This window comes from Thunnus maccoyii, chromosome 6 (assembly GCF_910596095.1).
Source record: "Thunnus maccoyii chromosome 6, fThuMac1.1, whole genome shotgun sequence".
In the NCBI taxonomy this organism is placed as follows: Eukaryota; Metazoa; Chordata; class Actinopteri; order Scombriformes; family Scombridae; genus Thunnus; species Thunnus maccoyii.
The window spans coordinates 15,057,290-15,084,733 of NC_056538.1; the positions used below are offsets into that span (position 1 = coordinate 15,057,290).

Genomic DNA, 27,444 nt, shown 5'->3' on the forward strand with positions numbered 1-27,444 from the left:
CAGGTGCATGCTGGGTCTACATCAAATGTCCACGGCGGGTTTCACTCATGGTTTCTTTCTTCAGTTCAGTGTGCGCGGATTCATGATATTTTTGACAAACTCAAAGTACCAGCTCAAAATATTTTCTGGGCGCAGTAGGACGAGAGAAACTGAATAGACCCGTCATTTTATATACATCAGGAATAAATGCTACCACCAAGAAACTGGACCCTCATGACAGCTTGTGTAGGACTTTGTGGTTCAAACAGGTGAGTACAACAACTAACTGGTTGACGGGGTTGCAACTCACTTTCAAGAGATGCTGATGTATTATATTGATGTTTTATCCTGCTTTGATTGTTTATTAATGCATCTTGCATCTGCCTTGATGTTGAAGTTTTTTTTTATTGTTGGTCTTTTTGATTGTGTAAGTTTTCTGATTATATTATAATTGGTAGTTATTTGTATGCACAGACCCAAATATGGAAAAGGAATTATTTTTTAATATGGGCTGGACATAAGGGCCTGTTGTATCAGTTGGGTCATGAGGTTTAGGTTTTAAAGTTTCTGTAACTGATATACAATTGTGTTTAATATGCTTAGAATAGCTTAAAAACAGGACTCTTGAGTCTATGTGAGTTAGTGTAAAGGTTGTTAGAACAAACTTACAAGACACAGAGGAACAAACACAGATTTATCAACCAGACACAGATTTATTATGCGCAGATGGACATGAGGAGTGAACCACAGATGTGCTTGAGTGCACACATCTCTTATACGACTCAGGGATCGATCTAAACCATGTACCTGTCTAAAAGAGGATTTAGACTGGGAGCCTACAACCAATCGGTTACACTTCTCTGCCCTGCACACAGTCCCACACACACACACACTGACACACCTAACCTGTCTATTCTCATCCACATTCATGCATAATGCACACAGCCTCTGCACGGTTATTGGAAAGAGAAAAAGAGAGCATATGTGTGTGTGTGTGTGACAGAAACATGCAGCATAACAAGAAGAGAGTTTCACTTCTTAAATGAGGGCCCGAGATCTCTTCCTATGTTCAGATGCTCTCCTGTCTCTCACCTGGCTCACACACACACACACACTTACACACATACAATCTAGCTACCTCTCAGTCACAGCTGCCCCTTTGCCCTGTTGCTCCACGTGTTTCCTGTTGCCATTTCCCTGTGGACCCAATCAGTGGTGAGCACTGGAAGACAGATTATGGCCTTAAGCAGTGTTCAATAGGAAGGCGAGAGGAGGAGAGCACTGGAGAGGGATAGTGAGGATGAACGGGAATGAGGGTAAGGTGAAGGGACATGTGAGGATTACAAATGAGGAACAAGAGGTTGTGGGAAATGGGAGATGATGCTGAAGGAGAGGAGAGAGGAGATTGGAGAGACAGGAAAAGGTGAAAGATTCAAGGATAAAATGGGGCAGATTACGGTAAAATTGTGGAAGGAGGAATGTGAGAAAGGGTGAGATAGGATGATAGAAAAGAAGAAGGAAATGAGTGAACAAGACTGACCCTTGAGGCTGCAGTTTTCATTATACTCAACAAGGGCCAGACAGGAGAGACATAATACTGATTCCATCCTGAGAGTGGCACTAGAGAAGAGGCCATGCACCGATCAAAATTGAATACCTTAAAGGGATAGTTTGCATTTTTTGAAGTGGGATTGTATGAGGTACTTATCCATGGTCAGTGTATTACATGCAGTAGATTTGGGTCAGCACATCCCCCAGTTTGGAGAAGCAGGTAGAAGTACCGGCACAGAAGCTAAATAATGTACTTCTGTGGACGGAGCCAGCAGCAAAACATATAGATAGAGCACAATTAAGTCCTGCCCACCCCAGAAGGGAAAACAATTCATTGCTCTCCATTGACTTTGTATTGCGTTAAGGTGCCTCCTTGTCACTTCTGTCTGCTAGAAAACAACAGAAAAATGCCTTAAAGCTGCTGTGTGGTGGGATGGACTACCAACAGGGTAAAGAACCCAGAACTAAGTTTTACAAGCTGCCAAACCGAAAAACTGAGCCCTTAAAAAGACAAAAGTGGATACAGGGCTGTGTGCTTTGCGGTGGAAAAGACAGACCTTAACTGTGCTGCATGGACAGCCTGCGGCTCAAAAACCTCCATTAAAAAAAACAACAACACCTGGACATGCTGCTAGTCACAGAGAACACACATGAAACTGAAAAAATAGCTGTCATACTTGGTGATTGTTCAAATGACGATACCGCTGCACGCTCTCCGTCTCTCCTGGAAGACATTCACAGTGTTGCACTCGCTTTTGTAAATGTAGTGTGATGACACTCTCCACATATCTGACGTTGGAAAGTTGTGAGGGGAGGGAGTTTTAGAAGGTGTCAATTGAGACATACTGACTTCTTTAGGATTATGAAAGGATTCATCAAATTTCTTGTCAGTCAGCTAATCAGTAGGGCTGTAGTCAATCAAAGAAAGTCTTGGTCGTCTGAAATCGTACATAATCTTCAACTAATCGATTAGTAGCGGGTGGGGGGGTGTAACGGGACAGAGTGCACAGTGAACTCACATTTCTCCGTTTTGCCTCTTCAGGTTAGGCTAACCTACTTTGGAGCTAACCCCATTCACTTTTCCAGCATTTGGGGAAACAACAGACGTGACTTTTTTGCATTTATTAACTGACACACTGGAGTCTGTACTGTACATTTATTGCCAGACTGAGAACTTACCGCTGACCTTGTCCTCTGCTCCACTCGCATCCACCGTCACTTTCCTGACGCTCTTTCCCACTCGCTACGCAAACATACTAAGCACTGCCCTGTTCCTAGACGGAGTTACACAACCGATATTTAGCGTTATTTTTGGCATTAAAAAATATTTTTTGGCCTGGCGGCGGTTCGTTGATATTATTACAGGAGAAACGCTGATTCGGTAAACATTCACTACGTTCAGTAAACACTCAGTAAACATTGAGTACAGTTAGACCTGGCAGTGTCCACTAGGTTGGGTGAGTTCAAAGCTGTGAAAACAACTGGGGTGTTTTAAATACACCCCCTTTTTCACAGGTAATTTGTTAGTCTGTCCCTCCCACCGCAGTAAATAATAGATTAATCCTGGAAGGCTACTGATGTAGCACTTCCCTCCCTACGAAAGTAACACGGAGACTATTCGACCAATGAGAATTTAGTCTGACAAGAGTCTGGCATATCGACCAACTAATCGACCAGGAGACTACAGCCCTACTAATCAGATAAGTTATCCTGTGTTTCCAAAGTTGGCAATCGGACTCGAAGGTAGATCAAGAACAAAGCTCACAAAGTTTGATGTTGATCTTCAGAGTGTCATCATTAAATGTCACCAAAATCTGCCCATTTGATTTTGGCTTTTTGTACATAAGTGGATATTTTGGCCTGATGATGATGATGATGCTACATGAAAGGTGCTGGAGGGAAGTATTGCAGGAAAGCACAGACTGATCGACTAGAAAATAAAGGGAATTGAGGTGAAATGTAAAAGAGAAGAGAACCAGACGAGCAGAGGAATGGAAATGGAAATGCCGTGGTCTGGTGTGCTTGTAAATAGGTATGTCAGTGTGTGTGTATCTCTGTGGAGCGACCTGGGAAGCAAGAATGAATGTAAATTTTCCTGACATTTTAATTATACTGATATTAAAGATTTGTCTGACATTTAAATTTACCATTGATTTTGCAGACTGCTCCCCAGTCGGTACTGTAAAATAAGACTGATCACCCACTTTAGCATGTGTGTGACTGCTCATACATGCATGAGAACACTGTGTATTCTTAGACAGTATCCTGTATGTGTGTGTGGTTTCAGAAAATACTGAGTGACTTATGTACTTGAGCTTCTTCTGTTACAATTATTTCTCTCAGACTTGACTGTGTGGTTCCAATCATTGTAAATCCCTGTGTTGAGAACATACCAGAGATATTCACCACTCTTGCACCACTGGATCCTGTGCACACTCCCTAAATTCCCCAGTTTCATCCAGGACCATCCTTGCACAGAGAGAAAAGACAATATTTGCTCAACACTTGGGAGGTAAAGGGTGAAGACAGTATCTACAAGGCAGTCCTAGATGCAGCAGAATGTGACAATATAAACTGGCTCAGGGCATCCACTGTGCCATTTCTCTGGAGGAAAGAGAGCCAGAGGTGGAGTGGGATATTAAGTATCAATATACTGTACTCCCAGACTGCCCAGAACACATCTATTGTTTGGACACACTGTGGTTTATAAGCGCAATTAGTGCCAGAACTCCTCGGGCTGGTGATTAACTTTATAGTTGTTTAACAAGACCTGAAGCCATATGCTCTGGACATCGCCATGGATCATTGGTAAAAATGTGCAGCACTGCCTGTTTATCACCCTCTGGTGGTGAGTTGTGTCAGACAGCAGGGAGGCTGCCCAACAGGACCAAGCCTTAATCTTAAAGTAATGAGCATTTTTATCTCTGATCCTTTGAGGTTATTTATCTATGTGTGTTTCTGGAAGCAGACACCATGATATTGTCGATTTAAAAGGTGCTATATAACTAATTTTATAGACCTGAAATACAATATGTTGTGTAAAAACATATAGCCTTATAAACAAAAATGAAAAGAGGAAACTTAGCTTAGAGTCACAGGCAACATCATTAAAACATTGCCTGTAGATAGCACACAGCCAGCTGTTTTCTCATGTAATTCAATACTCATACAGTATGTTCATTGGTTAATGTTAATGTATGCTTTGACCGATTGTTCCGTACTTTCCCTACAGCCATAGCTAATGAGTAGCCACAGATGTAGCAGTGTCAGCTTTCATTACACTATATAGTCTCTGAACCGGAGAGCTGTCAGCTGCAAGGGCGTAATATTTAGGCATTATCACGTTATCACTGAGGGCAACACTACCTGACTGAGAGGAGAATGAAGAGAGGATTCAGAGCAGGGCAAGAATACAGCAGCTTTCATTGCATGTCAGCCAGTTGTTGAATGTTTCTTTCTTCTGAAAAAAGATTACTTAGCTTCACTGCCCCGTCTCTAGAAACTAACTACTCCAGTTACATCATGTACCAAAGCCACCCATGTTGTGTCTATGAAAGTTTGTCAGTCATCCAGTTCATGTGATATCTAGTAAAAGTGAGTCAGGGCTGTTCAGGGCTGTGGTCAGTATTTTACAAAATACTGTCCCACAGGGAAACTCCACCTTCCCTAAGAGAGTTTTGACTAGCCACCAAAAAGTATTCGATGGTCTTTTTCCACATTGTCTACATCATTTGAAATATATACTCTCAAATTTTATCTCCCTTCACAATTGTCTTAATGCTGCTTTAAAATCCTCAAAACAATAGCTGGAATATGATTCTGCTGGAGAGCATGAAGTACAATCATTTTGATTTGTTTTCTGCCAAATCCAAAAATAATGACATAAAAAAATACCAGAATCTGCTATAAAAAAAAAAAGCTCACCATGTGTTGTGTGTGTGTGGAAGGGAGACAAAAGAATGGGATCTGCACAATGGGTGCAGACAAAACACAACAAACCTATAAGGGATGTTACTACAACAAACAACTATACTTATTCTACAAAAGAAATGTTGATCTGTGTGTTTTTAATTCATATAATGAACATGAATTTTGATCATTTGAGGAGCTGGTTTATGTTACAGTGGGATTTTATGTTTTTAGTACACTCTGATGTCAACCATTTTACTGCCTCAGCAACTCTGTGGTGGCTGAAAAAGCACACATCCTTAGTCTTGGGTGCAGCATTGTTGTCATTGGCGTTATACTCAATAATTTCAGATTGAACAGTCCCAGGTTTTCTCCTTGGCCGACCGAAATGAGTGGTCACACAAGGAATTTCTTTCTAGGACAGAGTTTTCAATCATTTTTAATAGTGGCATTGCCTTGGAGCTAAAAACTCTCTCCTGTTCTGACAGCTCCACAGTTGCATCACTGAAGGATGACAGTGCACTGAAGCAGTCACCTGTAGTGTTATGTTCCCCTACAGTCACTGGGGGATACAGAGATGCCATGGCTGAACCAGTGGCTTTCTTGGCTCAAAACAGACACTGCAGTTTTTGTGAGTAACTGTTCTAACAGGTGTCCTGGCATGAGCTTCTCCTTAAGGATCGCACAGGATTGGACAGGTCAGAGTGGGATCAGATAGCACAGCAGGATGTAGTAAGATGTGTAGAGCTGCAATGATTAGTCGATTGACAGAAAATGAATCGGCTGCTATAATTGAATAATTGTGATTTTTTTTTTCAGGAAAAATGCCAAAAATTTGCTGGTTGCTGCTTCTCAAATGTGAGTATTTTAAGCTTTTATGTGTTATACATGATAGCAAACCGAATATCTTTGGATTTTGCGCTGTTGACCAGACAAAACATTTGAAGAAGAGAAAGAAATTATAAGAAAGTATTTCCCATGATTTAGGAAAATAATTGTTAGTTGCAGCCCTAAAGATATGCAAGAAGAGGAGAAGAAAGGAAAAGGGGAGGGAATAGGATAGGCTTTGATATTTATCCCTCAAACCAAATACGTAATAATGAATTTAAATGTTTATCATTTTTATTTTATAAGATAAATAAAATATACATTACTTTTACTGCTTGTGAGTCTGGTCACAAGCATTTTTGATGACTAAATTCAGTACATGTGCAATTCATATTGCTTGTGTGAGTTTCATATTTGCATCAGCATCTGTTACTTTGCATGTGATTTTCTCCCTGATGCCTCACTCCTCCGTGGGAAAAGCTCTGGTTCTTATTTTGCAGTATGGATCTTTGGGAATTTCTTTCACTTTCAAAATAAAACTGTTTAATTTATGGTCAACAGTAAAACAGCAGGTGTGCATCCATACTTACAGTGGTGTAGCATTTGGTTGTCCCCATTGAAGCCTGAAAAGTTGTTTTGTCTGCTTTATCCAAGCACACATACACATACACACACATGTCTTCTGGGGGTAATATATTTAGGGTCCACTGTGTTAGACTGTAAGTCTGCAACCATGTTACTAGCTAAAATATAAACTAGCCAAATATGAGCATTGCAGTCTCCCTCCTTTGTGTTTTGCTCAAAACACAAACATTCTTCTTACATTTATTTCTGAATTGAACTGGCAGTAAAAAAAAGAAATGCCATCTCCTGGCCACAGTGGTCCAGCTGGTTTCTGGTTGAAAACTGCATAATTTTGGTAATTTTTCTAGCTTTTCTGCTAATGAAAATGTTGCCAGCTGTGATACTTACAGGAGGGCTGACTGCTGCAGCCATAATACCCCAAATCTGATCAAACATAATCACAAGAAAGGGCACACAAAGCTGCAACTAAACAGAAAGGAGGAGGGAGAAGCCCCAGTAAAACTCAAACAGATTTCACTGATGGATTCCTCCATGAAAGGCAACGTGTCGTGCATACAGAGTCTGAGTCAGAACCAAAAGCAAACACTTACCATTTGCTTTTGTGATAACATTATGTCAGCAGCCTGTAATGACTGAAATAATACTCTGAAATAATACTGTTATTTGATTTTAGATATATTTGCTTCAATCTCCACTCTGCCATCGAAGAAGATTCACAGTTCTTAGAAATAAGACTGTTGTTTTTGGTGATGTCTGTCATAGTATCAGTTGGTGTTGCATTCAAGTCCCAATCAGTACCACCCACCCATCAGTATCAGAAGCTTACCTTTGTTCTCAATATAGGCTTTGACGCTCCAGTGTCATCATCAGTAACCTTAGAAATGATCTCTGGGAGATGTCTCATTATGTGTGATGTAAACACAGGTAAGTCCTAGTAGCCACCTGAGGACAAAGCTGAATGGGTTAATAATGTGGTAACTGTGTGTGTGGTTATATAAGGGGTGGCTATTGACATGGTATTGCCAAACAACGAGTTTCAGGTCTGTTGCATTTCAGTGTACGGCTGATGCTTTAATAGTGTCAATAGTACACATGACTGCATCTTAAAGTGTGTCTGTGTGTAGTGGGGTTTGTCGCTAATATTTGTCTCATTAGGGATACGATAGGTGATCTGTGCCTCACTAATGGAAAATGATAGGCCTCATCAATCACCTACCCTTTTCCTCCACTCCCCTCGCTCTCTCATTCGTTTCCTCTGCAATATTCTTTGTTTTAAAGCTATACGCTACTCAAAATCTTTAAAATGATGTATTGTAGACATAGATCTCATGTTGAGGGGACACAGTACATAGTTCTTCTGACTCTGCCACTCATATAGCCGACTGTAATTTTAGGGTGTTAAATGGCTCTCTTTTATTTTACAATATGAGAAGCAACTGATAGTGAACTTTCTACTGATCTATGATGTCTGTCATTAAAAACTCATAGAATATTTTAATTTGAATGTTAGACCTTAAAGCTGGAGTGCAGGACTGTTGTCTCCCCCTTCTGGCAGTGAGAGTAATTACCAAAACACTGTCGATGTGCTTACGTCATGGGCTCCACCGTTTCCTTCATCACGACTGTTGCGGCTGTAAAGCGATGGATAAATTGTTTTGAGCATTACACAACCCACACGAAATGACTCATTTCACTATCAGTATTTGATCCATTTGGTCTGATAACATTTGGAAAGTCAAGAAGAGCCGTACGATTAAATTATTTTATCAACGTTCAAGTTATCAAGGAGACTTCCGCTCGGCCGGCAGATTTCCCATAGAGCATGTGCAGTATGCATTCATCCAGCCAGTGCAGGAATGTCAAATCCGACACCAGATTAAAAACTCTGGTATACTGTGAAATACAGAGAGATTATCTGGCCGTGATAGTGAATGCTTGATCAGCATTGTGTGAACTTGTTTGGCAAAGGCTTGAATGTAACAAACATTCATTTATATGTAAAAGTTCTGCACTGCAGGTTTTAGTAATTTGTATTAAAAGAGTACTCAAGCGATTTAGCATTGCACTCCTATAACATTGTTGAACAGTCAAAAAAATGGATCAATCGATGCAGCAGAACCAGAGGTGTTGTCCTTTTTATTCCACACCATTCGTCTTCCTTGTCAAAACCTTGCACCTACATTAACCACAATGCAACTCGGCCATCAACAGTTCGGTTGGACATTTGGTTGTGTAATGCTAGGAGTGGCAAATGTAGCCACAAGCTGCTAGCCTCAAGTAGAGATAAGGAGTGGGCTACAGAGGTCTGGAAAAGCCAAACCCCAACATTTTTTTCATTTTCAAAGCTGTAATCTTCAGCGCCACCTCCCCACTTAAATGTGAACACATAACATCTTAATTTCAACACATGCATTTCAAATGTTTCAAATATTGTTCATTCACATCACTTTAATAATCTTTTTTCACAGCAGATGTTTGGAGTTGTCATAGCAGGAAAAACTTTAATAACATTAACAATGACTCCACTCTATTCAAGTGTCGAGTGAACCAGCATGCATACCATGACCCTTAACGTGAAACAGCCATCATTACTTTTGCTATTTACTTTTGCTATTTACACCTATGCTTTTCCTACAGTGGCATGTCACTGTCTTCACTGAAAAAGGCCTATCAGTCATAAGAGTCAATCATCAGAGTCAAAATGGCTTTCTTTTAAGCATCAAAGCACAAATGCTTCAATTATCTTCAAAGGTGAATCATCTCAACAAAAGAGAAAAGTCTTTTTTAATAGATGAGGAGGGTGAAAATGTACCAAGAAAAGTGTTTGTGTGTCATGGTTATGTGGCATTTTGTGAAACTCAGCAAGAAAATCACTCTCATGACTTAATTAATTTAAGTTAATTCAACAACTACATAAAACATTTAATTTGATAGCTTGAGCTTTGGGTGAATTTGTAGGATGTAATGGTTTTTTGGCATCATTTAATTATCTGAATAAGAGTAATGCTGTCCCTGTCTGTCTCAAACATACACTACAAAACACAGCCCTATAGTAATACAATAAAGTCATTAAATATCCACACTAAAGTAACTAAAGTCACTGTTGTTTTCTGCTTGAGTTGAAGTCGACAAGGCTTGCTCTCCATTACTGTGTTCAGCTTCTCTTCAAGCTTCAACAATCTGTTCTTACAGTGTGTGGCCCTGAACATCATTTTGCTCTATGAATGAACAACCAGCGTTACTGTCACCTATAGGAACCACCTTCATTTGTTTTTGTGTCATTTTGATTCTCAATGGCAGTGTTATAAAAGAACATGTATGCCACCCGCTTGTCCGGATTTGTGTGAGAAAATTTAAAATTTGACATTTTGCATGTAAGTCTGTTTATACAAATATTGAAAAAAACATGATTTAAGGTAATGTTTCATATAGCTTTAGGCTGTTTCTTTGCATATTCCAGGTGAATATCAGTGTCATTCAGGGAGTTATAGTCCACTTACTTCTCTCTATTTCTAGGTAGGTTATAAGTTTTTGCCATTTACTCATTTTAAGGGTTTAAAAAAAAATAAACATTTTCAAATCTTGCCTGAATTTAAATCTTAATACAGCAAATATCTTCCAAAAGAAAATACATGAATATCACTGGTCAGCATTTGTCAGGCAGAGTTTAATGTAATGTATTAGGATATGAGGTAATGGTACACAAACTACAAAAACTCCAATTATTTTTTATATTTTACAACTAAATGACACAAATAGTTACCTGAAGTTTTGAGTATTATTTCAAGAATTGTGTACAGTAACACATTCTCAAACGCTATGTTTTACTTCTGTACATAACGAACAGCCCTTAAAAGCTGTTGGATGTAACTTTGGAATTTATTTTTTTCATTTTACCCAGTTTCATAGCTGTTTCACATTTCAAATGAAAGCTGCCAATAATACCCTTGCTGCATTTCCTGAGGCAGTTTTTCTGACATACTTTGAAAAAATAACCTGTTGGATGTGTGACACAGGTTAAAAATAAGTCTAACAAGTGTCCCCAATCCAAAAAATATATTTCACTCGGTATTCATGTGTTGGGTTTGATGATGTCATAGGCATTGAGAGGATTTTATGTTATGAATACAATTCTTTATTGGACACTGCTTGATAAAATGCTGTCAACTACATTTTTTAAATCAATTATTGCACGTGAAGGACACGTGGATGGTGTAAAGGAAACATTTCATGTGTTTTTTAGTCATGTGGCTGACAAAACATTAAAGAAAAATAGATGCTATCATTTACCCTGCAGGCCCGTCTCGCTCCCCTGCATTCACTCACTCTTTTCCCCCCATTTTCAGTCTGTATTTTTTTTATTATCTTATGCCTTTTGGTTTGTCACGGTGTGTGTTTTTTGTGTGTTTATGTATGTGTGCCTGCACAGCGTGAGCATTGCACTTCATTTCCATATCGGTGTGACAGTGGTGCAGCTGTAGTCTGTTGGACCAGTTCTAATAAGCAAGGCACAGTGAGTCCTGGATCATAGGCTTTAGGTAATTGTCTCATTGCTATTCAGGCGTTCATTTAAGTTTAAAACTGGCAGTACAAAGTCACTGACCCGCAAGTAGACAAAAACACACTTGTACGCAGCCACAAACACAGTTGAACATGAGATGGCACGTAGCATGTCAAACCACACACAAACCATCCAAACAAGATGGAAGAATTAAAGAGCACAGGACATTCATACATGCACAAAATGACACATTGTTCAAACACTTTGGAAAAGAGAATGTAATTAAAGAGTATGCCATAACTTTTGTTTCTTTACTACTACATCTATGAAGATTCTCTATCATCAGGGTAGTAACCTACAGGGTAGAAGGATATCTAGAAGTATGTAAAGTAGTAAGTAAAAAGAAACTGTTTATCCTTTAAATCAACTCACCCCTCATCCTCAGTCTTCATCTTCAGTTCTTCTGACTGGAAGGGAGTCTGAGACATTTTAGCCTCTTCTGTGAGGGTTGTTAAAGGAATAGTTCTACATTTTGGGAAATGTTTATTATACTTCTTCTCTTCCTGAGAGTTAGATGAGTAGATTGATGCCACTCTTATACCTGTTCATTAAATATGAAGCTGGAGCCAGAAGCCGATTAGCTTAGCTTAGCGTCCGTACAAACACTGAACTGTAAAACAACACATTGTGGTGTTACGGGGGTTATGTGCTGAACAATTTCCTTTTGCCAGGCTCAGTGACTTCCTGGAGTCTTTGTTGTTACCATGAGGCTGCCAGACAGCAAGCAGAAACTCCAAGTTACTGGCCAGGCCAAGACATAGTCCCACACATAACCCCCCCATAAAAACCACAACTTATCATTTTTACACTTTGGTTTTTGTACACATGAAACAAGCATTATATGGATATAACATCTTAATAAGTGAGCTTTAGAGGTTCCGATGGGCATTTTTTAAAACTTTTCTTTGGAGCCAGGCTATGTTTTTCCCGAGCTGTTTCCAGTCTTCATGCTAAGTTAAGCTAATAGGCTCCTGTCTGTAAATTCATATTCAGCATGCAGATTTAAGAGTGACATCGAGCTCATCTCATCTAACTCTCGCCAAAAAAGTGAATACACAGATTTCCCAAAATGAACTATTCCTCTAAGGTCACTTGGCATATTGGTGGAAATAAAACAGAAGATCTAGTTGCCTTTGAGTACTTCTGGATTTACAATTATAAAGAGAAAGGACATGCATTCGCCAGATATGTTTAATATCATAGTAACAGAAACAGACAGAAAACATAAAAATGCGAGAGAAAGAAAAGAAAAATGGACAAACAGAATTTGAAACAACTGAAAACAGCACTACAACATTAAATAAAACATATTAAAGCTATCATCTCTGTAAGCACATAGTAGCTATAACAACAAGTACCAGTTTTCCTGTGAGGACTCAGAACTAGGGCAGTCAATGGCAGTGATGAAACCAAGTGAAATCTTTCTATTCAAATGACAAACCAGCAGAACATAGAGAAATGACACCAAGAAACTGACCTGCTAGTCCAGGTCTTTCTAGGCCTTCTAGTTCTATACTCTGAATGCAGACACACAAGAAAAAAACTCATAGGAAACAAACCCAGACGGGCTCTTGGAGATAGATTATGTTCATATGAGTCATTTCCAGTCATTTGGCTTGCCAAACGGGCTTTCTGATTAAGGGAAACAATGGAATCACTTATGTTCCGCTAGTTAGACGCTTCCCTCCATCTTTTTCTCTGACATTTCTCCATAACCACACAATGCCATCATGCTCATCTTCTCTCCTCTCCTTGCGCAATGCCCTTGTCTCTCTGTCTTTTTTTTTCTTTGATTCCCTTTACCTTCCACATATAGTCTGCTGTCTCTACATCTTTCCTCTCCCTCCTTGTCTTTGCTTGCTCTGTGTGTGCTGCGCTGTATGTGTGAGACGGAGAGAGAGAGAGAGATGAAGAGACTGTATTGAGCGGTTGACATTTCTAAAGTTGACAAATGTCCTGCTGAAATAACATGGAATCACTCAGCTTTTCTCCCACATGGCAACACATTTATCCATTGTAAAACATTTGCTTCTGCTGTAACAGTACAGCCTCTATACACAATAACTTGCACCCCTGAGTGCTTTTTATGTACTTTATGAAATAGACAAACATATTTATGTCCAGATATAGCAATCACTCATATGTGATTATTAATCAAAATCTTTTAATGAATTGTGAGGCGAGAACGCAGCTGTGTACCTACGATAGCTTGCTCACTAGCTCATGTAGAGTGACTCATGTAGTGAGGTATACTGATTTCGAATTTGGGGAAAAAGAGAGCATTGAGTATAGAGCACTGGTGTAGTGTTGTGGCTGAGGTATATTTAACTTGTTTTGTTTGTTTAAAGTGTTACATTGTGAATTGGTTTGAGAGAATCAAATATCTGGTTTCTTTCCTAAATGCTGAACTATTTTATCGTTCATGTAAAAATAATTCTCAGCTGTTTAGATGATTACAAACTCAAAATATTGGGTTGCACAAAAGTCAGACATAGAATTTTTAAAAACCTTCAGATGATCAGATTGATATTCTCTTCTTTCTAGCCAGAGATGAAATTAAGTAAGGTTTATTTGGGGCATGTCTGTGGTCAATTACTAAGCTACTTTTTTTTTGAAGACTAGAATAAAAGTTAAAAAAACATTTAATACAGTTAAGGAAACATTTAATAGTAAGACTGAAGACACTATTCATTGACAGATGATGACAGTGACAAAACCAGGTGCCCTGGATAAAGATGGACATCTAGTGGTGACAAGTGGTGACTTTCCACTTCCACAAACATTTGAAGAGCAGCAAACATTAAGGTACTGAACTGAACTGGCTTTCTCTGTAAAGCCAGAAGTATAATGCATGTGTGTGAAGTACCTGATTGGTCTAAATCAAAGTCATTCATAAAGCATAATGTTTAGTGCATTTCCAATATTGTTCCACCATAGCAAAGCACAATACAAACAGGATGCACTTTACAATAGAATTTACAGGTAATTCTTTAAACTTGCAGTGAAATACACTTTTTCAACATCTGATTTAAAGACAGTATATCTTTGTCTGCCTTAAAATAAATTAAATCTTTCACACTCCCTGCCATGTACAACAACAGCTCTGTCTCAACTTGATGGTGAATAATTCTCCAATCTCTCCCTTGGCTGAGTTTTTGAGTTTCAGTCTCAGCTCGTTAGCTTGTTTGGCTCAAGAACCGGGATTTTCAAGTCCTTGTTGCTGAATTGGCTCTTGGGCCAAGACAACTACGTCACCCAGAATCCCCAGTGGTGGCCATTACTCAAAACTATTCATACAGCTCTAGACGCTGAGCAGAATGGGAAAATGATTTCAACATTGCTGAGGGGGAACAGCTGCAGCAATCTGCTGTTGGAGGATGACAGATTTCCTTTTCTCTCTTCCTCTCGCTCAATCCCTCTCGCTTTCTCTCTCCTCTATTTGTGTCTCTACATTACGTTTTTCTTTCTCTTCTCCTTTTCGTTTCTTTGTTTTCTCTGTTTCTGTGTCCTTACTTCTCTCTGTTACTATTTATTCCAATCTCTTTTTCCTCTGTACACCCCATTAACACACATACACCAATGTGTGCACACACAAACCCTCCCAGATGTATACACACAATTACACACAAGGGAGCCCAACTCTGAAAATGCATTCCCAGGAATATTAGTCCAAGGAATTTTAATAGGGCTCTTTCACGTTTCAGCTTTGTAAAAAAAAAAAAAAAAAAAAAAAAAACACTAACATGCAGTTCACTAACAGAATGGAACATGGTGTGCGTACATGTGTGTGTGTTACTGAGTGTGCATGTGTGTTTTTATGGTAGGAACTGGCACAATAGCGGATACCCACAGGTTACAATAGCTGTCATTTGTGAGCAGGTATTAAAGTTAAAGGTGTAATTTTTTGTCAGTTTTAAGGTTGGTGTTTAGGGTTAAATGTGTAGGATCTGTGCTTATGACAAGTTGCCATATCTCTAAATAACCACAGAAACTGCTGCCAAAAAGAAGAAGAAGACTGGACACTGCTGGTGTTCAGTAAAAAATGTGAACTGTGATGTTGTAACAAGCTGAAAAATACTACAACAATATGTTGTGTGCTTTAACATATACATACACATACACACTCTCGTATACAGAAACGTATACATTTACGGTATGAATTTTAGGGCATTTAACTCCTCCTCCTGTTTGTGTGAATGTGCATGTCAGTTTGTGAACATGCTTTCTTGTGTATGTACTGTATTTGTGTGTGTGTGTGTTAGTGGAACCACATCTGGAAACAATAGAGCAGTAGATGCTGTCACTTTCCCTTTACCTCAGGCTTTTGAGGGAGCTCTTAAACAAACACTCATTCACTCAGTAAATTACAGGAAGGCAATCTGAGCTGCAGACTTAGATATTTGGACCCCCCCCCCCTCTCTCTCTCTGTTTCTCGTGAACAGACACATGCACACACATACACACACACTCTCAAACATGCCCAGAATTAACCAGTTTCCCCAGATGCAATTTTCAACCCTGCGCTGGTAAATTACAACCGAATGTGCATCAAGCATAATTTTAAAACCAAATTATAAGTGATTTTTGAAGTGAAAGGAGGTGTGTGTTTCTCTGAATGTTTCTGCGTGTACTATAAGTGTGTGTGTTGGGGAGGGTTGTAAGTTCATAGCTGATGAGATGTGATTGATGGTACAGTAATGTATACACAGCATAATCACCATGTTTCCACTGAGGATTCAAAACAAATTTTAGTGGTTATGGAGCAATTTTTATACTAACCTAGAGAAAATGTTAAAAAGAAATGCAAAAGAAATCAAAACGGTATCACTGCTGTATAGATGTTAAGAGTTAGGGAGGTTAAGAAGCTGCAAACAGGTCAGTGCCCTGATAAAGCACCAAAACTTAATTTGTCTCATTAGACAAGAGGTGGCAGCATTGTTCAACCAATGAGCCGAGCACGACTCAGGTGCCGGACAACAGTTTTACATGCAGAAAACTACATGGACTCAGACAGTTAAGTGACTCAGTAGACATTCATCCAATCACTTACTCATACTCATCTTAATCTGTCCCCCGATGGCCGTTAGGGTGCACGAACACACCTACACAACACATTGAAGCAGGATTACTAATTCTTGTATGTCTGCTCTGAAACATCTAAACTCCATGTATTCTCTAAATGCTGTTTTTCTAGATGTTAATGCACTTATTTTATGTGTGCACACACATTCATGACTGCATGCACGTTTACACAAACATATGCACACACAAAATGGTAGCGACATATTGGAAACCAAAAAGTTTTTATTCATCTTGTTCTTCTGATACAAAAGTGTCTCTTAAATAACAAACAAGTTTTAAAATTTTTTGTCACTTTTTTTTACAAGGATAAATTAGCATTTTTTCTTATAATACATTGATGATATCATCAAGACAATCTACACAAAGGAACAGTCTAGACCTTACAGGCTAAGATCATTGTTGGTGAACTGACCCCAACATCGATTCATATCAGGGATTCTCAAAAAGCATTTACAAATCTCATTACCAGTGGTTCTCGGTTTTCATTAGGCCGTGGCACACACTCACCGTAATTCAAGGCACAACTATTCGGTTATTGTTTCAAAATGTCACCTGAAGCTCAGTGTGGTCATATGAGAGAAGACGGCCAAACGTTAAGAAAATCTAGGAGGGAAACTGCATTAGCTCAGAGGGGAGGTGGTCAGAGGTTAATTTAATTCACTTTAACTCAATGTAATGTTTGTTTGACTTTGGAAATTCAATAAGTGTGCCAAGGTACTCTGGTTTGAGAAACACTGGTTTACCGTCTCAGGGTTCTCAGTTTCCCCAGAATATTCCAAAATATCTCTCATTTAACATGTTTTGGGGAAAAGCAGCCCAAGCCTGTAAAATTATTTTCTGCCCCATTCTAAATATTTACCTAAAATTACCTGTGGCAGGTATGTGAGGCACTATCTGGTTTCAAATGTCACACAGGAGGGCAAAGCTCCAAAGTGTTCCAGCCCTTGAACATTTGAATCACCCAGAGCCAAATTCTTCTCATTCTACTTAATTGTAGGAGGCCTAATGTGACACATGTCACACATATAATACATTCAAAGACTCACTGAAACGCAAGAGCTTTGCTAGATAGATTGTCAGGCAAATATAGTGAACACAGGAACAGGTGAATGCAGCAGTAAGACATGATGAGTCAGGTGACCATGAATAACTTGGTTATTACAACTCACAGTGCATCCTATAAGCAGTTAATGAGAGCAACTGCAAGATTAAAATCAACAAAATGCAACCCTAGAGGCAATCTTATTTCTATGAGAAAATTCTGAAATGCATTGTACAAAAATGTTCTCCAAGGACGATTTGATTGTCTGACACATTAGCTACGATGCAGTAGACAGACTTAAAGAGAAACAGGAAGGGAAGTGTGGCCAGCGAAAGCACCATAAAGACAGACGATACAGATATGCAGGTAGAAAGTAGACAGACACACCAGTGATTTAAGAAGAAACTGAGAGATGCGCTTAAACAGACACATAATCTGACTGAAAAGAAAAGCAGACAGGCCAAAAAAAATTAGATATGTTCTCTCATTATTGGTGTTTCTTTTCCCTCTGATTGTGATCATAACATGGTCATAGACAAGCTGGTGGGTGAGATTCGTGGGAACTGGACTCCTCCTATGTATGTACCTGCATATGTGCATGTCTTTGTTATTGCATAATGTGTCTTTTGGCAAGTGATTGTCTAATAACCTCTAATTCTTTGACCTGCCTTGGGTCCAATGTTTGGAAGAGGGCAGAGGGAATAATTTAATTTCCTGGACTTCTTGGTAACTCGAGAGCATATACAGTACAGGGTTTCCAAGGAGAAAGTTAGCTCAGCTTCTCATGGACTACTGAGGTAAAACACACAGGCCTACATTTCCCAGATGCCTTAAGGCTTCCACATTTATGGGTCAATAAAAGCCCCAGAATTCATTGCGGTATGACTTCATAGGACTAACAACCAAGGACTTTTGACATTTTGGGAAATAGACTTATTTTCTTTCTTGATGAAAGAGATTTAGATGAGAAGATCAATACCATTATTGTGTCTGTATGGTAAATATGGCCAAGAAATAGTTCCGTTTCTACGCTTCAGTTTTTGTACTTCATATTTAAGGTGTAGACATGAGAGTAGTATTGATCTTCTCATCCAACTCTCAGAAAGAAATTGAATAAGCAAATTTCTTGAAATGTCAAACTGGTCCTTTGAATGTACACAAACAACTAATATGTAAATTTCTCATCATGTTTCTCGGACTGCCTACATACTTGTAAGAACAGTGATTGTGTATTGATTTTGACACATTGGAGGTACTTTTCATTTAGCTGACTTTAACAAAGTTGCACATTTCACCATGCTGATCCTGCGCTGGATACTACTAGATTTTTACAGTCAATACCACTAAATTCTGGTGTCAGTGCTGCAACTTCATAATGACAACTGACCAAACTCGCCTTGTTAGAGGCTCTGTGCATATTTCTGTACTGTATAATCATTTACCATATATTACCGTCATTCACCAATGCCGTCCCTGGTAATGCACTTGTGACAAGCACAGACACTTCACATATTGTATATAATTATAGTGCATTATTACAGCTTAGAGCTGGTTTCCCAAAAAAATTCTGAGCAATAAAATCAGCTGCTCTTTTATATTGTACAAAAGGTATAATTTACAAAAAATGTAAAATAAGGTTGTTCAAATGTAAACACATTGCAGATTTAAGGCCTTTTTTGATATGTTTTCATCAGATTTTCATTGTTTTTGGTCTGGTATATCATTGTCTTTTAATTTTCCCACATAGATATAAAAACCCACAGGGACTCAAGGTGTCAGATACTTTTGGGAAACGTCAGCCTACATCTGTATAATATCTGCACCATGACCCTCCAGTGTAAAATTCAGAACCCTAAAAAAAGACACAATGGTGTAAGGTTTACTGTATCCAGCAGGTTCAGTCTCTTCTGCTGAGGGCTCTGGAGAAAAGAGAGACAGAGAGGTAGACGTGGTGCTACACAGCTTATTGGTGTGTCTGGTCTTCATATTGATGCTTGGATTCTGCCTGTTCCGTCTCTCTTTCTCCTTCATTCTTTTCTTTCTCCGTCTTTCTGGGCAATGAAAGTCTAACAGAGGTAGAGAGGCTACTGTTGCTACTTATGTACGAATCAGTCCTCCCCTTTTCTCATCTTTAACCCCAACATTAAAGGGCAATGCCAACCCCTGTTAGAGGCACAGAGTTAAGTTAGATGGGGTGAGACATGCTCAGTGACTCTCAGAGAGCTTTTACGATGCCTTTACATCCAGTGGTTTCTGTGAGAAACTCCTGCTAAGTTTCTGTGTCACATTGATTCTGTGTCCTCTCCATCCTTCTTTCGGGAAGAGTAAGTCTGTAAAAGAGAATGAAGCAGGTAGAAGTCCATTCCTGTCGGTCCTCTCTTTCTTTCTCCTCACACCACTGTCTCGTTGCCTTTTCCTGGTTTGATCCAGCCCTCGCCCGGTGCCCTCTTGCCCCCTCGGCTCGCCCTGCCGTCCCTTAGTAGGCGGGCAGAGCAGCGCTGCCAGGTGTGGAGGGTCTTCGCTGACCAGATCCACATACCCGACGTGATGCCTACAAGCAGTGACATGAAGATTCGAAGCATCTCTGATGCAACATATGAGTCTCGGGTGCTGGCCTTGAACTCCCCCCAATGAGAGAGCTGGTAGAGGTAACAGCCAATGACGGTGGATGCTGGAACAGTGTAGAGAACAGAAAACACTCCGATCTTCACCATTAAACGTTCCAGCTTGTCTGTCTTGGCACCATCCTTCTGCAGATTGGAGCGGATCTTGAAAAGAGCTACCAGACCGGCACAGATAAACAGCGTTCCTAAAGTTTAAAATAGAAAACAATAGTCATATAATGAGCAATAAATAGAAGCAACATAATGGCAGTTGCAATGTCACATACGGCAGCAATGAAAAGAACAGCAGGAAGACTCGTACAGCACAATGTGTTGTTAATTGTGCAAACATGTTATAAGACTAAATGCTGCATTTAAGAATAGATATAAACACAATATTTAAATTTATTCAGTAAAAATCAATACAAATAAATGATTGTATTATCATGTTGTAATTACCTATGAGAAGGTATGTAGCCAGCGGTGCCACCACAAAGCCTGTGAGCGCCTCCTGCTGCTGGTTGCCAACATAACAGAGTCCAGTCAAGTCATCTGCATCCACCAGTCTCATTATGAGGATGACAATGGTTTTGACAGCTGGTATAGCCCAGGCTGCTATATGGAAGTAGGAGCTGTGCATTTCAATGGCTTCATGGCCCCACTTCAGTCCAGCAGCCAAGAACCATGTCAGGGTCAGGATCACCCACCTGGAAGAGACAGACAGAGCAAGAGCAGTCAGAGACAGGGCAGACACTACCCATGAGTACAGATTATCTTATTGAACTGGCATTAATTTTGCTTTGCTCAAAACTTGGACCCATAACCTTTTCATAGCAGACACATGTAATCTTCTGTTGTAATTGGCTCATCATGACACCAAATAGTAACAAGTTACACAACAGATGGTTGTGGTCTTATTTAAGGCCAGAGTGAACGCCTTGAGCTCTGCAGCCTGTTGCTTTTCCAAAAGGGAAAAGTGAAGAAAAACAGGAAAATGAGGGCAAAATGAAAAGGAAGAAAAAGAGCTGTGACAGCAGTGCGTTTCCACTGCAACATCAGCGCAGCAAGCACTCAAAAAAGTGGCATTTTTACAAAAGCAGTCTTTGCATGTTTGGAAATTAATCCAACTAGTACAGGGGTTATGAGACGGGATAGTTGGCTTTTAAAGAAAACAGGATGCAAGTCTCGTGCTCCAATTGTTCCACCAAAGTCAATTCACAACAGACGATGACAATGGCAAAAGCGGGACAAAGAGATGAAGGATTGGTACGATAAAATGTTTGTGTGTGTGTGTGTGTGTGTGTGTGTGTGTGTGTGTATGTTCGTTGGCACTAACCAGAGTGAGGAGGCCATGCCAAAGAAATAGAGCAGGAGGAAGACTATGGCACATCCAGTGCTCTTTAACCCTTCTTGTACTAGAATCGGTACTGCTGCTGCGTCCAGGTCACAGGAAACACGTTCCCTCCCCAGAGTCAACCGTACCTGCAAGGAAAGAAGGGAAAGGGACACAAGAAAGGGAAGAAAAAGAAAATTTATATAACTTTTTGTTTGTTAAAAAAGGTGAACTGTTAATGTCCATATCTGAGCACTTTTTTTGCTATTGTTTTCCATGACAGTTTTTTGTATTGTTTTTATTTCACTGTTTTTAACCCATTTGGCTTTATACATACTCCCCAAACAAATTCACTTTCATTTCACAATATAATACTGAATCTGTCACTTACCAGGTAGGCAACACTGTACAGATTACAGCACATGGACAGGAAGATGATGGGCCTTTCGGGGTACGAGAAGCGCTGTGAATCCAGCAGAAATGTCAGGACCGTCAGGGTAGTTGAGAGGAAGCACAGCACAGCCCATACCGCCATCCAAGCGTCTGTGAAGACTTTGGCCCCCCGTCTGTAGAGCCCGCTGTCGTAGCCGCACTGGAGAGCGCAGCTATCGGTCTGTTTCAACCAGGTATATTGGTCGGGCGCAGGTCCCAAGGCCTGACACTCCTCTTGGTGGGGAGGATGACGGACCGGGTAGTAGGGTGGGTCCTCATCCCCTGGACCCTCCATACACATGTGATTGTGGTCGTTCTGAGGTGGGAAGAGGCTGCAGTTGAGCACCTGGAAAGGAGACATCATGTGAAATCGTTGCTTATTAAGGCTGTGATCCATAAAAAACATTTTGAACTAACTCACATCAATTTTCTTTCAAATTTGTCTTGAACAGAACACATTTTCCACATTACTCACTTCCTAGAGTTATGATTTGTAATATAATTCATTTATGTGTGACGTTTTCTTGTAATGATATCAAAGTCAGTCGACTCACCTCAGGCCAAATGAAACCAAACTCGTGTAGCACTGGGAGACATTTCCTCTTGACAGACAGACACATGCTACCGCACGGACCAATAGGGATGGGAACCTTGTCTGTGCACATTGGCACATAGACTGAGCACAGGAAGAACTGAAGAAAAAAAAGAAATAAAGCATTACATGTTAAACATTTTGCCCATAGTATATTTTACAGAATTATGCAAATTGTGTATTCTGTGTTGAAATGTCACAGTACGCAGTGAAGAGTGGCTGCAGAGCGAGTTTTGAGAAAACGGGGGGGGAGCAAGTGCGTTTCTGTCAGAAGAGTTTTATTCTTTCAAATACGAGCTACTCTAAAAAGGGAAATATGACGATATAGCGAGCTGCTTTATAGGCTTTGTTCCAGTCAAGTTAAATCAAACCATGAAGCGGAGGGTAAATCATGTCAGTGGTGTTACTTGTTGAAGAGGTGGAAACCGTGCTATGAGCGCCCTGTGGGCTCATGTCTATATATTTCAACAAGGTTATAACTGGTAGATGGTACTCCCACATGTGGATCCTCCATCTACTTGCATGTACCACCGACTACTCCGCTGCTTCCCCTGCCTTCACTTTCAATACATTACATCACCTCTTTTAGTGGCGGCTCTCTATTTTCACTTCTAATAAAGAACTCTACACTTGAGTCGAGACACCACAGCCAACATTAACCTGCTCCAAGGTTAGACATACAACTCTGCGTCTTTAAAAACAATCTGTGGATTTAACAACACTGAGGGCATGTGCCATGTAATGCTCCATAATCCCCCCTAATCCAAGGCTCAGTTTTCTCTCTCCCATGGCAATAGTTTTGAAATAGATATCTAAGTCAGGGTTATAAAGATACTGACCAGACCGAAGCCATATTTGACTGTTTCAGATTGTAGTGATGTGAGGGAAGAAGTGCTTTTTGCAAACTCTGGGGTTATAAAAGGTTGCAATTTTAAGCAATTTCATGCCTTTAGGGGGGAAATCTGTTTGAAGCCAGAGTGTAAAATTGTGCCAGGCTCATGATATGAAAATAAACAGAAGCAGAAAGTACATTTCACTCAGCTACCTTCAGGTAAATGAAACAAACATACGCTCCAGGAGCTTTGGAAGAGGCGATGGCTGACTTTGCAACCCGTTCAGATGTGTTGGAGTGGAGGGTCAGCTGCCATTTTTCATTTCAAAAATAACAAAATATTTATTGGACCATAATAAGAACAAAATGTTTTGGGCTCGCAGCCTTGATCCAGTGATGGAGACATCCCAGCTTGAAATTAGCCCTTGAACAGAGCCCATATGAAACATGAATCCAAGAAGAGTGTCATGGTTGAGAAATAAATACATGAGGAAACATTATACAACTTTCACTTCCTGTAAGAATGTATTCTCATTGTAAAAACTGTGCATCTGTGCACCATGTTACGCTTTGGCTATAAAAATTACAAGCATGAGACTTAAAAAAAAAAAGTAGAATCGGTGAGCTACTGTTCTGTTCCAAACCTACAGGATATTCATGTTTCTGTGTCTACACATGAAACAGACTTGTCTTTTGATTATAAGTCTGAAGTGTGATACAATAACTCCTCACTGTGTTGCTGGCTGTGAGGAAGTAAGGGATGTCAAAATCCGTTATCTCAATGAAAGGGAACGTCCTTTAAACTCAATTTGTTACACTGTTCTCTGATCAGTATCTGGGTTGTAGAGCAGCTTTATCCAAGCAGCTGAAGCAGACTGGCTGATCTGGAAACTGTGTTAAGTTTCCTTCCTACAAATAGACGATCTTTGTTCCCAGACTGAACCACGTGTTTTATAGTTATCCTGAGTAATTTCTGGTTTGATTAAATGAAATTAACAAATTAAGCAAAGTTGCCCTGTGTGTCATAGTGTAGTTTTTGTGCATCCGCTTCCACATGAGTCAATTAACTAAAGTTTATGAAAGCAGCAGATGTTAAATCACATGCAATACACATTCAGATTTTTCTCACAGAGCTGGGTGTATATTCTACTGGTGACAGTAATGTAACACGTTCTGGGTGTTTTCCCCAGCCGTTGGTAACCTGAGTGCTGCCACTTCACTGCTAAAAGCTGCTCTGGTTACTAGTCAGGAAGCCTCCCATTTGAGCAAATGTTACGGGATATGGTTTCCCTTTCTCCTTTCCTCCCTCTTTAGCGTGTGTGTGTGTGTGTGTGTGTGTGTATGTGTGTGTGTGTGTGTGTGAGAGAGAGAGAGAGAGGGGAGGGGGGATGTCAGCTAATCTTACAGGACAATTTTCAGCTGGAGCAGGACAGTGTGGTTTGCAGTTGGTCCCTGTCTGGCTCTCTCTCTATCTCTGACACACACACACAGAAATTTCTCTAGCAAGTTAAAATCATTTTTTAACCCTTATCCCCAAACACCTGTACACACTAATAATTCACTGAAAAACGCAGCCATACTCCAGACAGAACACTGACCTTCCAAACACAACTTTCTTAAAATAATAGAGAATTTCTATATGTATGTCTAAGTATGATATGTGTGTACGTGTGTGAGAAAAAGCAACTCTGTCCAACTACACTGTCCTTCACATTTACAAAAATTTGATCTCTGCTGTGCCGCTAGTCCCTCCAATTATAGTCTAAAGTAAAATCTCAAAGACAAGGAAGGGCACCAATCTATTTTTTTTTCTTACATGGTGCATGAGGCAAACAAGCAGCATTTGTCTTAGGACACTGAGGGCACCATTGTTAACAAGAAGACAGTACAGTATATAGCACTGAAGACTCAGCTGTTGCTGTGTGGGGCATGAACTCTGAGTGTCAACAGACAGAGGGGGCATTTTCATTGAAATTAGCATGACCGCATGGCACAACAGGAAGGAGGAGACCCCTCCACTTAGTCCAACTCTATGGGAATCAACCTACTGTACAGTATTATATATGTGCTCCTCATTATCACTGGCACCAGACACAAATATAGCAGGCTATCCAGACCCAGACATGCCTTTTAGAGTCCATGATCACTGTTCCTAAATTGGTGGGTGTGGGTAACAGTTGCAGTGTATGCTTTTAATAACAGACTGACTATTCTATTATATTCTATTCTATTCTTAATATGCATTAGGTCACATCAGTCCAGTACCTTGAGTTGGCTGGAGCAGCCGTACTGTATGAGCGGTGTAAACGTGGTCAGCTGCAACTCGGCGTCCGACTGCAGCACGTTGCCGACCAGATTGGGCATCTTGGTGACGTTGTAACCGAGACCCTGGCACATGCTGATCCGGATCGGGTCACAGGTCATCTCCTCCACCTCGTCGCCGAAACCCTGCACAACGCAGAGCGAACCGAGCAGCCCGGACAGGAGGAGCAAGACTGCCCCGGTGAGCGACACCATCATCCCGGGCATGGGCACTCCGACACTGACCAGCTGTTCCTCTGTGAATGTTGGCACAGTCAATATCTCCTTAAACACAAAAGGTCGCCCTGGAAACAGCAACGCGTGTTTGTAGTCCAACAGGACCGGGGCGCGTGTAGTCCGTGCGTTTTGGAGGCGACAGTATCCAACTCCGAACCGTTTAGTAGATTAAAATATCCAGAAAGCACAAGTGAATCATTTCGAGATGTGTGCGTAGTCAAAAACAGAATAATGTGTGCCCCTGCAGGTTAACAAAAAAGACATTTGGATAAATCCCGCAGTCCTTCGTGCGTTGTTTCCCGTTAATACCTCCGTGTGGAGAAGCGCAGCGTACGGATGAGATCCAGCGGTCGGGGGTTTTGCGCCTACTGCCTGCAAGCGTCCAGCACTAAACTTTATTGTGTCTGTGAGGAGAGACTATTTTGCCCGTCCAGAGGAGAGCCGACCAATCCATGTGCCGCAGTTCAGTTTCCCTGACCAACCCCTGACCAGGAGGCGGGATTCAAGAGGAAAATAGAAGAGGGAGCCTCCTCTCCCCTCTCCTTTCTCCTCTCCTCTCCTTTACTGTTTCCCCTCTCTGGTCTCCTTTCCTTTTTCTCTGCTTTCACTATGATTCCTCTCTTCTTCTCCTCCTGCAAAGAAAATCTGTGAGCATTCCCCAACTAATTCTGACAATATCCAGAACCTGTATTTATACCGGCTGATGTGGGTTGCATATATTTTCATTGGCTGTATTTTTAGAAAATAAGCATATGAAAAGTGGATTTTTTTCTGTGTGTGCATGCATGTGTGTGTGAGTGTGTTTTTATTTTATATGTAAAGTCCCTAATGGTCTTTTAAGGCCGTCTAGAACTTCACCACAGGTTCCACTCCCCTTCTCTAAAGGCCCGTCAGCTCTAAGTGCTCATGACATTGTAATTGAAAGTAGGGCCTTAAGTGATGCTGAAGCATTGGAAATCTGTTTTGCATTGCAATGAATGCACATACTGGACAGGTTTTGTTTGCTCATGGCACCCTGGGAGAAGACTTTTCTTTTACAGCATGAAACTAGCAGTGAATGTTGTTTTGGCTTCTCTGTGTTGTAAGTGGTGAGAAACTGCAAATATTTCAAGAGGAGGAAAGCTTGAGGTAGACTTGAGTTGTGTTTTTGTCCAAGTGATTTGTACAATTCTTCGACTGTTAAAGTATCTGCCAGGTGTAATCAAATTCAGCCTTAAGAGCTCAAAGCCTTTTTTGAATACCTGAATCCAGAGTTAAAATGGAACAAGATTCAGATGAGATTTGATCTAAGACCGGCAGACATATGTTGTAACAAGATATTTTAATTTGGTTTCCACATTTAATTCAATCCGTATGAATCCTTATCTGAATTCAAACTATTTCTCTTGTTATTCCCAGAGACCATCAGCATTATTTACTTTACTGTTGACCCTTTGAAACAACTGAATTTGGGCAAGATAGCAGCCATTGGTATTGACATTCCACACATGACCCAGAAACACACACTTTCTCTCTTATATACACAGTGAGGAAATGTGACTGGACCCTAGAATAGGTGCCTTTTTTCATCTTAAACC

At 40.3% G+C, this 27,444-nt stretch overlaps 1 protein-coding gene and 1 long non-coding RNA gene across 5 annotated transcripts; one reads left to right on the forward strand and one right to left on the reverse strand.

Annotated features, from left to right (window-relative positions):
• LOC121899066 lies at window positions 1-21,955 on the forward strand. 4 transcript variants are annotated; one of them, XR_006096598.1, is made up of 4 exons: window positions 1-248; window positions 5,928-6,137; window positions 6,259-6,297; window positions 21,868-21,955. It is a non-coding gene; the product is annotated as an uncharacterized LOC121899066 (long non-coding RNA). The 4 variants fall into 4 exon arrangements; XR_006096599.1 differs by having other exon boundaries at window positions 5,928-6,070; XR_006096600.1 differs by lacking the exon at window positions 21,868-21,955 and adding an exon at window positions 21,480-21,566.
• fzd4 (frizzled class receptor 4) lies at window positions 17,732-26,295 on the reverse strand. Its single transcript, XM_042414647.1, has 6 exons — window positions 25,595-26,295; window positions 22,460-22,597; window positions 21,865-22,251; window positions 21,477-21,622; window positions 20,600-20,847; window positions 17,732-20,346 (listed from the first exon to the last, which is right to left on the reverse strand). The coding sequence occupies exons 1-6, from the start codon at window positions 25,856-25,858 to the stop codon at window positions 19,928-19,930; spliced, it is 1,602 nt and encodes a 533-aa protein (XP_042270581.1). The 5' UTR covers window positions 25,859-26,295; the 3' UTR covers window positions 17,732-19,927.
• Between the last annotated feature and the right edge of the window lie 1,149 nt (window positions 26,296-27,444).